This window comes from Somniosus microcephalus, chromosome 4, assembly GCF_052327205.1.
Source record: "Somniosus microcephalus isolate GS21.2 chromosome 4, FLI_Smic_1.0, whole genome shotgun sequence".
NCBI classification, from domain to species: domain Eukaryota; kingdom Metazoa; phylum Chordata; class Chondrichthyes; order Squaliformes; family Somniosidae; genus Somniosus; species Somniosus microcephalus.
The window spans coordinates 247190493-247206716 of record NC_140990.1 but is presented as its reverse complement, the minus strand read 5'-3'; the positions used below and the strand labels follow the sequence as shown (position 1 = coordinate 247206716).

General features: G+C 45.9%; 1 protein-coding gene across 1 annotated transcript in view; it reads right to left on the bottom strand.

The window, feature by feature from the left end:
* The window catches only part of atf2 (activating transcription factor 2), a 134517-nt gene extending 119546 nt beyond the window's left edge, over window positions 1-14971 (bottom strand). The window contains exon 1 of the mRNA XM_085986139.1: window positions 14881-14971. Within this exon, the coding sequence (XP_085842265.1) occupies window positions 14881-14928 (48 nt within the window). The 5' untranslated portion in view covers window positions 14929-14971. The remainder of the gene's footprint in view (window positions 1-14880) is intronic.
* Window positions 14972-16224: the final 1253 nt, after the last annotated feature.

Genomic DNA, 16224 nt, shown 5'->3' with positions numbered 1-16224 from the left:
AAGTTTTGGCTCATTACAACCCATCACTGCCAATCAGACTGGCGTGCGATGCATCCCCTTACGGCGTAGGAGCGGTATTATCGCATAGATTCCCTGATGGCTCGGAGCGGCCGATAGCTTTTGCGTCACGCTCATTGAACTCAGCTGAGCGTAACTATGCCCAAATCGACAGGGAAGCACTCAGCCTGGTTTGGGGAGTGAAGAAATTCAACCATTACCTACACGGACAAAAATTTACCTTGTTGACTGACCATCAACCCCTCATCTCCATATTCAACCCTAAAAAGGGTGTTCCCATTATGACAGCGCAAAGGCTACAGAGGTGGTCCCTTTTTCTAGGGGCACACCAATATGACATAGACATAGATAAGGATCAAAACAGCATGGGAATGCTGATGGTTTATCGTGCCTACCGTTGCCAACGGTAGAAGAGGCACCTACAGTAGACCCAGTGGAGATGTTCCACTCTACCATAGTGGAATGTCTACCAGTAACAAATTCTGCCATTGAAAGGGAAACGAGAAATGACCCGACTCTCTCACGAGTCTACGATTTAACAGTGAAGGGATGGCCAGCACATGGCGAACCACTGTTGCCAGCATTCTCGCAAAGAAGAGAACAGCTGTCAGTATGCCGAGGAACCTTGATGTGTGGATCCAGAGTGGTGATTCCACCCAAACTCCAGGATAAAGTGCTAAAGGAGCTTCACGAGGGGAATCTGGGTGGAGTGAAAATGAAGAACTTAGCCAGGGCGTTTGTATGGTGGCCAGGTATCGATGGAGACATCGAAGAAATGACCAAGAGCTGCCTAGGATGCCAGAACGTCCAAAACGCTCCACCACAAGCCCCTCTACATCCATGGGAGTGGCCCTCATCTCCATGGCAAAGGGTACACATCGACTTTGCTGGTCCATTTATGGACTCAATGTTCTTAATCGCGGTTGATGCACACTCCAAGTGGCCGGAGGTAATAAAGATGTCCTCCACCACCACGGAAAAAACCATCACAGTATTAAGGACCATATTTGCCAGGAATGGGCTGCCTGAACAGATCTGTTCTGATAATGGACCGCAATTTGTGTCCGAAGAATTCAGGAAGTTCTTAAAAAACAATGGGGTTAAACACTACACGTCCGCCCCATACCATCCCGCCACCAATGGATTGGCTGAAAGGTTTGTCCAGACCTTCAAGAAGGCCATAAAGGCCATGGGTAATCAAGACATAAAACTTCAGCATAAGGTAGATAACTTCTTGTTCGCATACAGGAATGCAACACATATGGTTACAAACCAAACTCCCGCCATGATGTTCTTGAATAGAAGCCTAAGATGCCGGCTGGATTTGATCAAGCCAAACATCAGAAGGGACGTGGAGAACCGGCAATTTCAAGGCATGAATGAAAGGCCAACTAGAACCTTCCAGATAGGTCAACAAGTTTTGGCCCGGGACTACCGTACCAAGAAATGGCAGCCTGGAACTATTTGCAAACGACTAGGACCGCTGATGTATACCGTGGACATTGGAGAAAGCATAATAAGGCGCCATGCTGACCAGATCATAGAGTCATCCGAAAAGGGACAACCTACACCACAACTCTATACGCCTAATGATGAAGTAGAGATACCCATAGTATCTACCTCCGATCCGGTGATACTGGAACCAGATGAACCCGACACTGGCATTCAAGCCGAATCAGCCTTGCCAAAAGAACCTACTACACCACCAGAAACTGCTACACCACCGAGGCGTTATCCGGACCGAGTCAGGAAGCCTCCAGAGAGACTGACTTATAATTGATTAACTGCAGCAATGTGTAGATTATTGTTCTTGTAACATGTAATTAATGATTACTTAAAATATTATGTACTGGTTGGCTAAAAGGGGAGGAATTGTAGTGTATGTGCCTTTAAGAGCCCCCTGTGTACTGTAATGCCGGTAATGGCCACTCGGGCTATATAAGCCTGTATATTGTGTTGTATCAGTTAGTTCACCTCCAGACTTTGTTCAGTAAACAGCTGTGAAACCAACTCCTGCCGTCAGTGTCTCTATTAACACACGGATACAACAGGAAAGAAGTCACTGGTGGGAGTACTCTATAGGCGCTCTAACAGTAGCTACACAGTAGGACAGAGTATAAAGCAAGAAATAATGGGGGCTTGTAAGAAAGGAACTGCAATAATCATGGGTGATTTTAATCTTCATATAGATTGGACAAATCAAATTCGCAAAGGTAGCCTTGAGGACGAGTTAATAAGAGTGTATTCGGGATGGTTTCTTAGAACAATACATTGTGGAAAAGCAGGCTATTTTATACCTGGTAATGAGGCAGGATTAATTAATAGAAACATAGAAGATAGGAGCAGGAGTAGGCCATTCGGCCCCTCGAGCCCGCTCCGCCATTTAATCAGATCATGGCTGATCATCCAAATTCAATACCCTGTCCCTGCTTTCTCCCCATATCCCTTGATCCCATTAACCTCAAGAAATATATCCAACTCCTTCTTGAATATATTTAATGAATTGGCCTCAACTGCCCTGTGTGGCAGAGAATTCCACAGGTTCACCACTGGGTGAAGAAATTCCTCCTCATCTCAGTCCTAAATGGCTTACCACTTATCCTTAGACTGTGACCCCTGGTCCTGGAATCCCCGCCATCGGGAACATCCTTCCTGCATCTAGTCTGTCTAGTCCTGTTAGAATTTTATAAGTTTCAATGAGATCCCCTCTCATTCTTCTAAACTCTAGCAAATATAAGCCTAATCGACCCAATCTCTCCTCATACGTCATTCCTGCCATCCCAGGTATCAGTCTGGTGAATCTTCGCTGCACTCTCTCCATGGCAAGAACATCCTTCCTCAGATAAGGCGACCAAAACTGCACACAATACTCAAGGTGTGGTCTCACCAAGGCCCTGTACAACTGCAGCAAGACATCCTTGCTCCTGTACTCTAATCCTCTCGCTGTGAAGGCCAAAATACCATTTGCCTACTTAACTGCCTGCTACACCTGCATGCTTACCTTCAGCGACTGGTGCACAAGGACACCCAGGTCTCGTTGCACTTCCCCTTTTCCCAATCTATTGCCGTTCAGATAATAATCTGTCTTCCTGTTTTTGCCACCGAAGTGGATAATCTCGCATTTATCCACATTATGCTGCATATGTCATGCATCTGCCCAAATCACCCAAGCTGTCCAAATCATACTGGAGTTTCTCTGCATCCTCCTCACAGCACACAAGCCCACCCAGCTTTGTGTCGTCTGCAAACTTGGAGATATTACATCTAATTCCCTCGTCTAGATCATTTATATATATTGTGAATAGCTGGGGTCCTAGCACCGATCCCTGCGGTACCCCACTAGTCACTGCCTGCCACTCAGAAAAAGACCCGTTTATTCCAACTCTTTGCTTCCTGTCTGCCAACCAGTTCTCTATCCAAGACAGTACCTTACCCCCAATCCCATGTGCCTTAACTTTGCACGCTAATCTCTTATGCGGGACTTTATCGAAAGCCTTCTGAAAGTCCAAATACACCACATCCACTGGTTCTCCCTTATCTATTCTACCAGTTACATCCTCAAAAAATTCCAGTAGATTAGTCAAGCATGTTACCTTTTGTAAATCCATGTTGACTTTGTCCGATCCTGTCACTGTTTTCCAAGTGCTCTGCTATTACATCTTTTATAATGGACTCTAGCATTTTCCCCACTACCGATGTCAGGCTTACCGGTCTATAATTCCCCGTTTTCTCTCTACCACCTTTTTTAAATAGTGGGATTACATTAGCTAGCTATCCTCCAATCCATGGGAACTGTTCCAGAGTCTATAGAATTTTGGAAGATGACCAGCAATGCATCTACTATTTCTAGGGCCACTTCCTTAAGTACCCTAGGATGTAGATTATCAGGCCCTGGGGATTTATCGGACTTCAATCCCGTCAATTTCCCCAACACCGTTTCCCTACAAATACTGATTTCATTCAATTCCTCCCTCTCATTAGACCCTATGTACCCTGACATCTCTGGGAGATTATTTGTGTCCTCCTTTGTGAAGACAGAACCAAAGTATGTATTTAATTGGTCAGCCATTTCTTTGTTCCCCATTATAAATTCCCCTGATTCTGACTGCAAGCGACCTATGCTTGACTTCACCAATCTTTTTCTCGTCACATATCTATAGAAGCTTTTACAGTCAATTTTTATGTTCCCTGCAAGCATACTCTCAATCTACTTTCCCCCTCTTAATTAATCCCTTTGTCCTCCTTTGCTGAATCCTAAAGTGCTCCCAATCCTCAGGTTTGCTGCTTTTTCTGGCCAAATTATATGTCCTCTCCTTGTATCTTATGCTGTCCCTAATTTCCCTTGTTAGCCATGGTTGAGTCGCCTTTTTTGTTTTATTTTTATGCCAAACAGGGATGAACAAATTCTGTAGTTCATCCATGCGATCTTTAAATGTTTGCCATTGCCTATCCACTGTTAACCCTTTAAGTAACGTTCCCCAATCTAACCTGGCCAACTCGCGCCTCATACCATCGTAGTTTCCTTTATTTAAATTCAGGACCCATGTCTCTGAGTCAACTACTTCACTCTCCATTTAAATGAAGAATTCTATCATAATATGATCGCTCCTCCCCAAGGGGCCTCGCACAACAAGATTGCTAATTAATCCATTCTCATTACATAATACCCAGTCTAAGATGGCCTGATCTCCAGTTGGTTCCTCGACATACTGGTCCAGGAAACCATCCCGTATACACTCTACGAATTCCTCCTCCACAGTATTGTTACTAATTTGGTTAGCCCAATCTATATGTAGATTAAAGTCACCCATGCTAACTGCTGTGCCCTTATTGCACGAGTCTCTAATTTTCCATTTAATGCCATCCCTAACCTCAGCATTACTGTTTAGGGGGTCTGTATACAACTCCCACTAATGTTTTCTGCCCCTTGGTATTTCTCAGCTCTGCCCATACAGATTCTACATCATCAGAGCTAAGATCCTTCCTTACTATTGTATTAATCGCCTCTTTAACGAGCAATGCTACCCCACCTCCTTTTTCTTTTTTCCTGTCCTTCCTGAATATTGAATACCCCTGGATGTTGAAACATAGAAACACAGAAGATAGGAGCAGGAGTAGGCCATTCGGCCCTTCGAGCCTGCTCCGCCATTCAATGAGATCATGGCTGATCATCCAAATTCAGTACCCTGTCCCTGCCTTCTCCCCATATCCCTTGATCCCTTTAGCCTTAAGAAATATATCCAACTCTTTCTTGAATATATTTAATGAACTGGCCTCCACCGCCCTCTGTGGCAGTGAATTCCACAGGTTCACCACTCTCTGGGTGAAGAAATTCCTCCTCATTTCAGTCTTAAATGGCTTACCCCTTATCCTTAGATTATGACCCCTGGTTCTGGACTCCCTGGCCATCAGAAACATCCTTCCTGCATCTAGTCTGTGCAGGCCTGTCAGAATTTTATAGGTTTTGATGAGATCCCCTCTCAATCTTCTAAACTCCAGTGAGTATAAGCCCAATCGACACAATCTCTCCTCATACGTCATTCCTGCCATCCCAGGTATCAGCCTGGTGAATCTTCGCTGCACTCCTTCCATGGCAAGAACGTCCTTCCTCAGGTAAGGCGACCAAAACTGCAATCAATACTCAAGGTGTGGTCTCACCAAGGCCCTGTACAACTGTAGCAAGACATCCTTGTTCCTGTACTCGAACCCTCTTACTACGAAGGCCAACATACCATTTGCTTTCTTAACCGCCTGCTGCACCTGCATGCTTACCTTCAGCGACTGGTGCACAAGAACACCCAGGTCTCTTTGCACTTCCCCTTCTCCCAATCTATTGCCATTCAAATAATAATCTGCCTTCCTGTTTTTGCCACCAAAGTGGATAACCTCACATTTATCCACATTATAGTGCATTTGCCATGTTTCTGCCCAATCACCCAACCTGTCCAAATCGTACTGGAGTTTCACGACATCCTCCTCACAGCATACCCTCCCACCCAGCTTTGTGTCGTCTGCAAATTTGGAGATATTACATCTAATTCCCTCGTCCAGATCATTAATAATATATTGTGAACAGCTGGGGTCCTAGGACCGATCCTTGTGGTACCCCACTGGTCACTGCCTGCCACTCGGAAAACGACCCATTTATTCCAACTCTTTGCTTTCTGTCCGCCAACCAGTTCTCTATCCAAGTCAATACCTTGCTCCCGATCCCATGTGCCTTAATTTTGCACGCTAATCTCTTATGTGGGACCTTATCGAAAGCCTTCTGAAAGTCCAAATACACCACATCCACTGGTTCTCCCTTATCTATTTTACCAGTTACATCCTCAAAAAATTCCAGTAGATTACTCAAGCATGATTTACCTTCTGTAAATCCATGTTGACTTTGTCCGATCCTGTCACTGCTTTCCAAGTGCTCTGCTATTACATGTTTTATAATGGACTCTAGCATTTTCCCCACTACCGATGTCAGGCTTACCGGTCTATAATTCCCCGCTTTTTCTCTACCACCCTTTTTTGAATAGTGGGGTAACATTAGCTACCCTCCAATCCATGGGTACTGTTCCAGAGTCTATCGAGTTCTGGAAGATGACCAGCAATGCATCTACTATTTCTAGGGCCACTTCCTTAAGTACCCTCGGATGTAGATTATCAGGCCCTGGGGATTTATCGGCCTTCAGTCCCACCAATTTTCCTAACACCATTTCCCTACAAATACTGATTTCTTTCAGTTCCACCCTTTCATCAAACCCTATGTTCCCCGGCATCTCTGGGAGGTTATTTGTGTCCTCCTTTGTGAAGACAGAACCAAAATACGTATTTAGTTGGTCAGCCATTTCTTTGTTCCCCATTATAAATTCCCCTGATTCTGACTGCAAGGGACCTACGCTTGACTTTACCAATCTTTTTCTCTTCACATATCTATAAAAGCTTTTAGTCAGTTTTTATGTTCCCTGCAAGCTTACTCTCATATTCTATTTTCCCTTTCTTAATTAATCCCTTTGTCCTCCTTTGTTGAATCCTAAACTGCTCACAATCCTCAGGATTATTGCTTTTTCTGGCCAATTTATATGTCCTCCCCTTGGATCTTATGTTATCCCTAATTTCCCTTGTTAGCCACGGTTGAGTCACCTTTTTTGTTTTATTTTTATGCCAAACTGGGATGAACAAATTCTGTAGGTCATCCATTCGGTCTTTGAATATTTGCCATTGCCTATCCACCGTCAACCCTTTGAGTGCCATTCCCCAATCAATCCTACCCAACTCGCTCCTCAGACCATCGTAGTTTCCTTTATTTAAATTGAGGACCCTAGTCTCTGAAGCAACTACTTCATTCTCCATCTTAATGAAGAATTCGATCATATTATGATCGCTCCGACCCAAGGGGCCTCGTACAACAAGATTGCTAATTAATCCTTTCTCGTTACATAATACCCAGTCTAAGATGGCCTGATCTCTGGTTGGTTCCTCGACATATTGGTCCAGGAAACCATCCCGTAAACACTCCAGGAATTCCTCCTCCACAGTATTTTTACTAATTTGGTTGGCCCAATCTATATGTAGATTAAAGTCACCCATGATGACTGCTGTGCCCTTATTGCACGCTTCTTTAATTTCCCTTTTAATGCCATCCCCAACCTCCGCCTTACTGTTTGGAGGTCTATATACCACTCCCACTAACGTTTATTTCCCCTTAGTATTTCTCAATTCTACTCATACAGATTCCACAGCATCAGAGCTAATATCCTTCATTACATAGAAACATAGAAACTAGGAGCAGGAGTAGGCCATTCGGCCCTTCGAGCCTGCTCCGCCATTCAACGAGATCATGGCTGATCATCCAAACCCGAGCACCCGGTCCCTACACCAACAGCCATCCCACCCAAGCCCTATCCCCGTAACCCCACATATTTAATCCCCCCTAACACTAAGGGCCAATTTTTATCATGGCCAATCAACCTAACCCGCACATCTTTGGACTGTGGGAGGAAACCGGAGCACCCGGAGGAAACCCACGCAAACACGGGGAGAATGTGCAAACTCCACACAGACAGTCACCCGAGGCCGGATTCGAACCCGGGTCCCTGGCGCTGTGAGGCAACAGTGCTAACCACTATGCCACCGTGCTGCCATTACAATTGTGTTAATCCCTTCTTTAACCAGTAATGCTACCCCACCTCCCTTTCCTTTTGGCCTATCTTTCCTGAATATCGAATACCCCTGGATGTTGAGTTCCCAGTCTTGGCCATCCTTGAGCCACGTTTCCGTAATCCCAACCAAATCGTATTCGTTTACCTCTATTTGCGCAGCCAATTCATCCACCTTATTACAAATGCTCCTCGCATTAAGACACAAAGCCTTCAGGCTTGTTTTTTTAATGCTCTTAGACCTATTACAATTATTATTTACTGTGGCCACGTTTCATTTAAACCGTTGATTTCTCTGACTGCCAGTTTTGTTTTTCTCCTTCCTATCTTTTGCTTTTATCCTTGTTTCCCTTTCCTCTGTCTCCCTGCTCAGGTTCCCAACCCCCTGCCATTTTAGTTTAAACCCTCCCCCACAGCACTAGCAAACACTCCCCCTAGGACATCGGTTCCAGCCCTGCCCAGGTGCAAACAGTCCGGTTTGAACTGGTCCCACCTCCCCCAGAACCGGTTCCAATGTCCCAGGAACTTGAATCCCTCCCCCTGGCACCATTCCTCTAGCCACGTATTCATCTGAAGTATCCTTCTATGTCTACTCTGACTAGCACATGGCACTGGTAGCAATCCTGAGATTACTACCTTTGAGGTCCTGTTTTTTAATTTATCTCCTAACTCCCTATATTCCGCTTTTAGGACCTCATCCCGCTTTTGACCTATATCGTTGATGCCTATATGCACCACGACAACTGGCTGTTCACCCTCCCCTTCCAAGATGTTCTGCAGCCGCTCGGAGACATCCTTGACCCTTGCACCAGGGAGGCAACATACCATCCTGGAGTCTCGTTTGCAGCCGCAGAAACGCCTATCTATTCCCCTTACAATAGAATCCCCTATTACTATAGCTCTACCCCTCTTTTTCCTCCCATTCTGTGCAGCAGAGCCACCCCTGGTGCCAGGAAGTTGGCTGCTGCTGCCTTCCTCTGGTAAGCCATCCCCCCCAATAGTACCCAAAGTGGTGTATCTGTTGGAGAGGGGGATGGCCACAGGGGACCCCTGCACTACCTGCCTGCGCCTAGTACTCTGCCTGTTGGTCACCCGTTCCCTTTCTTCCTGTCCAACCTCTACCTGCGGTGTGTCCAACTCCGTAAACGTGCTATTCGCGATGTTCTGAGCATCGTGAACGCTCCAGTATGCATCCAATCACAGCTCCAGTGCCGCAATGCGGTCTGTCAGTAGCTGCAGCTGGATGCACTTCTTGCACATGTAGTTGTCAGGGACACAGGAAGTGTCCCTGATTTCCCACATATCGCATGAGGAGCATATCACGTGGCCCGGCTGTCCTGCCATGACTTACCCTTTAATTAATTGAATTTAAATTAAATCAATCAATCCCACTAATTACACTACAGTTAACTGGTTTACCAACAGTCCCCGCTGCACCAGAGAGACCTTAGTAACTGTAAACCACAGAGTTAAAGTTTAAAAAAGAGAGAAATACTCACCAACCAATCACTTACCTGCTTCCTGGTGACGTCACACTTTGATTACTTTTTACCTCTCTCCCCGCTGTTGAATTGGTCGGGCCTTGCTGCTCGCTGATGCCGCCGGTTTTAAGCTCCGCCGCTGCTCGCTGTTCCCCACACAAGTCCGCTCTGGTCGGGCCTCGCTGCTGCCGCCGGTTTTAAGCTCCGCCGTGCTCGCTGTTCCCCACACAGGTCCGCTCTGGTCGGGCCTCACCTCGCTGATGCCGCCGGTTTTAAGCTCCGCTGCTGCTCGCTGTTCCCCACACAGGTCCGCTCTGGTCGGGCCTCACCTCGCTGATGCCGCTGGTTTTAAGCTCCGCCGCTGCTCGCTGTTCCCCACACAGGTCCGCTCTGGTCGGGCCTCACCTCGCTGATGCCGCCGGTTTTAAGCTCCGCCGCTGCTCGGTCTTCCCAGTCTTGGTCACCCTGGAGCCATGTCTCCGTAATCCCAATTATATCATATCTGTTTACATCTATTTGTGCAGCTAATTCATCCACCTTATTACGAATGCTCCTCGCATTAAAACACAAAGCCTTCAGGCTTGATTTTTTAACACGCTTAGTCCTTTTAGAATTATTGTTTACTGTGGCCATGTTTGATTTACACCCTTGATTTCTCTGCCTTCCACTTTTGCTTTTCTCCTTCCTGTTTTTTGTTTCTATCCTTGTTTCCCTTTCCTCCGTCTCCCTGCACAAGTTCCCAAACCCCTGCCATTTTAGTTTAAACCCTCCCTAACAGCAGTAGCAAACACTCCCCCTAGTACATTGGTTCCGGTCCTGCCCAGGTGCAAACCATCCAGTTTGTACTGGTCCCACCTCCCCCAGAACCGGTTCCAATGTCCCAGGAATTTGAATCCCTCCCCCTTGCACCATTCCTCCAGCCATGTATTCATCTGAAATATCCTTCTATTTCTACTCTGACTAGCACGTGGCACTGGTAGCAATCCTGAGATTACTACCTTTGAGGTCCTATCTTTTAATTTACCTCCTAACTCCCTATATTCAGCTTTTAGGATCTCATCCCGTTTTTTACCTATATCGTTGGTACCTATATGCACCACGACAACTGGCTGTTCACCCTCCCCCTCCAGAATGCCCTGCAGCTGCCCCGAGACATGCTTGACCCTTGCACCAGGGAGGCAACATACCATCCTGGAGTCTCGTTTGCGGCCGCAGAAATGCCTATCTATTCCCCTTACAATAGAATCCCCTATCACTATAGCTCTCCCGCTCTTTTTCCTCCCCATGGTGCCAGGAAGTTGGCTGCTGCTGCCTTCCCCCGATAAGCCATCTCCCTCAACAATATCCAAAGTGGTATATCTGTTTGAAAGGGGGATGGCCACAGGGGACCCCTACACTACCTGCCTGCGCCTACTACTCTGCCTGGTGGTCACCCATTCCCTTCCTGCCTGTGCAGCTTTTACCTGCAGTGTGACCAACTCCCTAAATGTGCTATCCACGATGTCCTCAGCATCGCGAATGCTCCAGTATGTATCCATTCGCAGCTCCAGTGTCGCAATGCGGTCTGCCAGTAGCTGCAGCTGGATACACTTCCCGCACACATGGTCGTCAGGGACACAAGAAGTGTCCCTGATTTCCCACATAGTGCATGATCTCATAGTAAAGGATCCTCTCGGGAAGAGTGATCATATCATGATAGTATTTCACATTCAGTTTGAGGGTGAGAAACTTGGGTCTTAAACTTAAATAAAGGCAATTACAAAGGTATGAAGACAAAGTTGGCTAAAGTGGACTGAAAAAATAGATTTACGGGTAAGACGGTAGATAAGCAGTGGCAGACATTTAAGGAGATATTTCATAACTCTCAGCAGAGGTATATTCCAGTAAGAAGGAAAGACTCTACGAGAAGGATGAACCATCTGTGTCTAACTAAGGAAGTTAAGGATGGTATCAAATTGAAAGAAAAGGCATACAATGTTGCGAAGATTAGTGTTAGGCCAGAGGATTGGGAAATTTTTAGAAACCAGCAAAGGATGACTGAAAAAAGAGGGAGATGATAGATTATGAGAGTAAACTAGCAAGAAATATAAAAAAAGACAGTAAGCGCTTCTACAGGTATATAAAAAAGAGAGTAGCTAAAGTAAACATTGGTCCCTTAGAGGATGAGACTGGGGAATTAATAATGGGAAATAAGGAAATGGCAGAGACTTTGAACAAATATTTTGTATCTGTCTTCACGGTAGAAGACACTAAAAGCATCCCAATAATAATAGTAGATAATCAAGGGGCAAAAGGGAGGCAGGAACTTAAAACAATCACAATCACTAGAGAAAAAGTACTTGGCAAACTAATGGGACGAAAGGCTGACAAGTTCCCCTGGACTTGATGGCCTGCATCCCAGGGTCTTAAAAGAAGTGGTTGCCGAGATAGTGGATGTATTGGTTGTAATCTACCAAAATTTCCTGGATTCTAGAAAGGTCCCAGCGGATTGGAAAACCGCAAATGTAACGCCCCTGTTCAAGAAAGGAGAGAGACAGAAAGCAGGAAACTATAGGCCAGTTAGCCTAACATCTGTCATTGGGAAAATGCTGGAATCCATTATTAAGGAAGTAATAGCAGGACATTTAGAAAATCATAATACAATCAAGCAGAGTCAACGTGGTTTTGTGAAAGGGAAATTGTGTTTGACAAATTTACTAAGAGTTCTTTGAGAATGTAACGAGCAGGGTGGATAAAGGGGAACCAGTGGATGTAGTGTTAGTTGGATTTCCAGAAGGCATTCGCTAAGGTGCCACATAAAAGGTTACTGCACAAGATAAGAGCTCACGGGGTTGGGGGTAATATATTAGCATGGACAGAGGATTGGCTAACTAACAAAAAAAGTCGGGATAAATGGGTCATTTTCAGGTTGGCAAACTGTAACTAGTGGGGTGCCACAGGGATCAGTGCTGGGGGTTCAACTATTTACAACCTATATTAATGACTTGATGAAGGGACAGAGTGTACTGTTGCCAAATTTGCTAATGATACAAAGATAGGTGGGAAAGAAAGTTGTGAGGAGGACACAAAGAGTCTGCAAAGGGATATAGATAGGTTAAGTGAGTGGGCAAAAATTTGGCAGATGGAGTATAATGTGGGGAAATGTGAGGTTATCCACCTTGGTAGAAAGAATAAAAAAGCAAAATATTATTTAAATGGAGAGAGACTACAGAATGCTGCAGTACAGAGGGATCTGGGAGTCCTCGTACATGAAACACAAAAAGTTAGCATGCAGGTGCAGCAAGTAATTAAGAAGGCAAATGGAATGTTGGCCTTTATTGCAAAGGGGGATTGAGTATAAAAGTAGGGAAGTCTTGCTACAACTGTACAGGGCGTTGGTGGGACTACACCTGGATTACTGCGTACAGTTTTGGCCTCCTTATTTAAGGAGGGATATGCTTGCATTCAAGGCAGTTCAGAGAAGGTTCACTAGGTTGATGCCTGAGTTGAAGGGGTTGTCTTATGAGGAAAGGTTGAGCAGGTTGGGCCTATACTCATTGGAGTTTAGAAGAATGAGGGGTGATCTTATTGAAACATATAAGATTCTGAGGGGGCTTGACAGGGTAGATGCTGAGAGGATGTTTCCCCTTGTGGGGGAATCTAGAACTAGGGGGCACAGTTTCAGGATAAGGGGCCGCCCATTTAAAACGGAGATCAGGAGGAATTTCTTCTCTCAGAGGGTTGTGAATCTTTGGAATTCTCTGCCCCAGAGAGCTGTGGAGGCGGAGTCATTGAATATATTCAAGGTGGAGATAGGCAGATTTTTGAAAAACAGTGGGGTCAAGGGTTATGGGGAGCGGGCAGGAAAGTGGAGTTGAGGCCAAGATCAGATCAGCCATGATCTTATTGAATGGCGGAGCAGGCTCGAGGGGCCGAATGGCCTACTCCTGCTCCTATTTCTTATGTTCTTACAAAGGAAGATGGTTGTAATTGTTGGAGGTCAATCATCACAGCCCCAGGACATCTCTGCAGGAGTTCCTGAGGGCAGTGTCCTAGGCCCAACCAACTTCAGCTGCTTCAACGATGACCTTCCCTCCATCATAAGGTCAGAAGTGGGGATGTTCGCTGATGATTGCACAGTGTTCAGTTCCATTCGCAACTCCTCAGATAATGAAGCAGTCCATGCCCGCATGGAGCAAGACCTAGACGACATTCAGGCTTGGGCTGGTAAGTGGCAAGTAACATTCGCGACACACAAGTGCCAGGCAATGACCATCTCCAACAAGAGAAAGTCTAACCACCACCTCTTGAAATTCAACGGCATTAACATCGCTGAATCCCCCACCATCAACATCTGGGGGTCACCATTGACCAGAAACTTAACTGGTCGAGGCACATAAATACTGTGGCAACAAGAGCAGGTCAGAGGCTGGGTATTCTGCGGCGAGTGTCTCAACTCTTGACTCCCCAAAGCCTTTCCACCATCTACAAGGCACAAGTAAGGAGTGTAATGGAATACTCCCCACTTGCCTGGATGAGTGCAGCTCCAACAACACTCGAGAAGCTTGACACCATCCAGGACAAAGCAGCCGTTTGATTGGCACCCCATCCGCCACCTTAAACAAACATTCACTCCCTCCACCACCGGTGCACCGTGGCTGCAGTGTGCACCATCTACAAGATGCACACAGCAACTCGCCAAGGCTTCCTCGACAGCACCTTCTCAAACCCGCGACCTCTACCACCCGAGAAGGACAAGGGCAGCAGCCGCATGGGAACACCAACACCTCCAAGTTCCCCTCCAAGTTACACACCATCCTGACTTGGAAATATATCGCCGTTCCTTCATCGTCGCTGGGTCAAAATCCAGGAACTCCCTCCCGAACAGCACTGTGGGAGTACCTTCACCACACGGACCGCAATGGCTCAAGAAGGCAGCTCACCACCACCTTCTCAAGGACAATTAGGGATGGGCAATAAATGCTGGCCTTGCCAGCAACGCCCAGATCCCAGGAATGAATAAAAAAAAACATCGGAGCCCCAATTCTACAGGCTTTCAATCATATTTAACAAGGTTCTGCACCAAAAGGAAAGCCTCACTGTTTTTGCCCTGTAGTGTCTATTTAATATAGTGTTATGCAGATGGGAGTAAAATACATTGTCAAACTACTTTTACACTTTGCAAGTTCATCCACACACTTCAATATACAATTGCACACAAAAACGGAATTGAAGAAAAATTGTTGTATTACCTGGCCACATCCAGGAGCAGTACAAACAAAAGGTTTGTCATCACTCATGTTCAGTAGATCCTCGCTTCACCTGCAACAACAATTAAATACATAATTTTTTTTAGAAATGCAATCCCAAAAAAACCGCTCAAGCGAATTACTGTCAAATGATGGACATTTTTGTCCTGCTGATTCAAACCGAATGAGGAAGATGATCAAAACTGCAGAAGGACCTTACAGCTCGCAAAGAGAGGAGACCATCGTTCCATCAATTTATGCTAGATTTGAAACTAGCCATTCAGCAATGAATATACAGGAAACTTTGGTTTATCCGGAGGTTGTATGTCCGGAAACCTCGATCTAACGGCAGAAATCAGCAGCCGTTTTGGTTAGGTTTTTTTTCTTCTCCTAGCATTTTTTTAACAGTCAGGCTCTGGAAAGCGTCTCTGTAGCTTAGCAACAGCTTCAGAGACGCTTCCAAGGTACGGGCCGAGTGTTTACAAGCTGTTGCTAAGCAACAGTGTTTGTTGTCAGATACGGAGATGAAAACCTCCGTATCCTTCAACATTAGCGCTGGTCTATCCGGAAGTTTTGATAGATCGGCAGCAGCTCGGTCCCGTCGGTGCCGGATATCGCGAAGTTTCCTGTACAGTATTTTAACCCACTGTGTTGCTCAAATCCACGCCACCAAATAGTTTTTTTTGTAAATATTCATCTTAGCCTGACCTATTCTTCCACAAACTGGGACCCATTGAGGAAAAAGTGCTGATTATTCATGAGCGCCAGTTTTCCTGTTTGATTTAGGAATGAAGAATGAAGAGAAGTGGTTAGTTAAACTCCTAGGGGGAAAAATTCAGTTGTTTGCGCTTCCCGTTAGCGCCTTAAGAGGGCGCTAATGGGCGTAAAGCAACTAGCGCCCGGGCGCGGCGATGTTTGCGCCGCTCGTGAAATTAACTAGACATTTTGCGGCAGCGCTAAACACTACCGCCACGATCTCCTGCGCCGACAGATCGGGACGTCAGTCGAGTGCGCAAAGCTCCGGTAGCGCCCCGGACTGGATATTGAGTGGCGCCCCCTGCCTTACCGCCTGCTGTTAGCAACGACAGGTTGAGGGGAGCATTTTGTAGTCAGGAAGGGACTGGGGGAGCGCTATTTAAAGGCGACCGCTTCGTCTTTTTTTGTTGGTGACATTTTTCACCACGCATTCTGAGAGAGGGAGAGAGAGAGACTTCTGGAGAGATTCAACACTGTGTGAAGGAGTTTTGCATACTGAGCAGAACTTTGCAGGTTTATTTTGATTTGCCCTTCCTTGTATCTATTTAGAAGAGACAGTGGGGGCTGCACTCTGAGCTCTTTCCCTGGGTC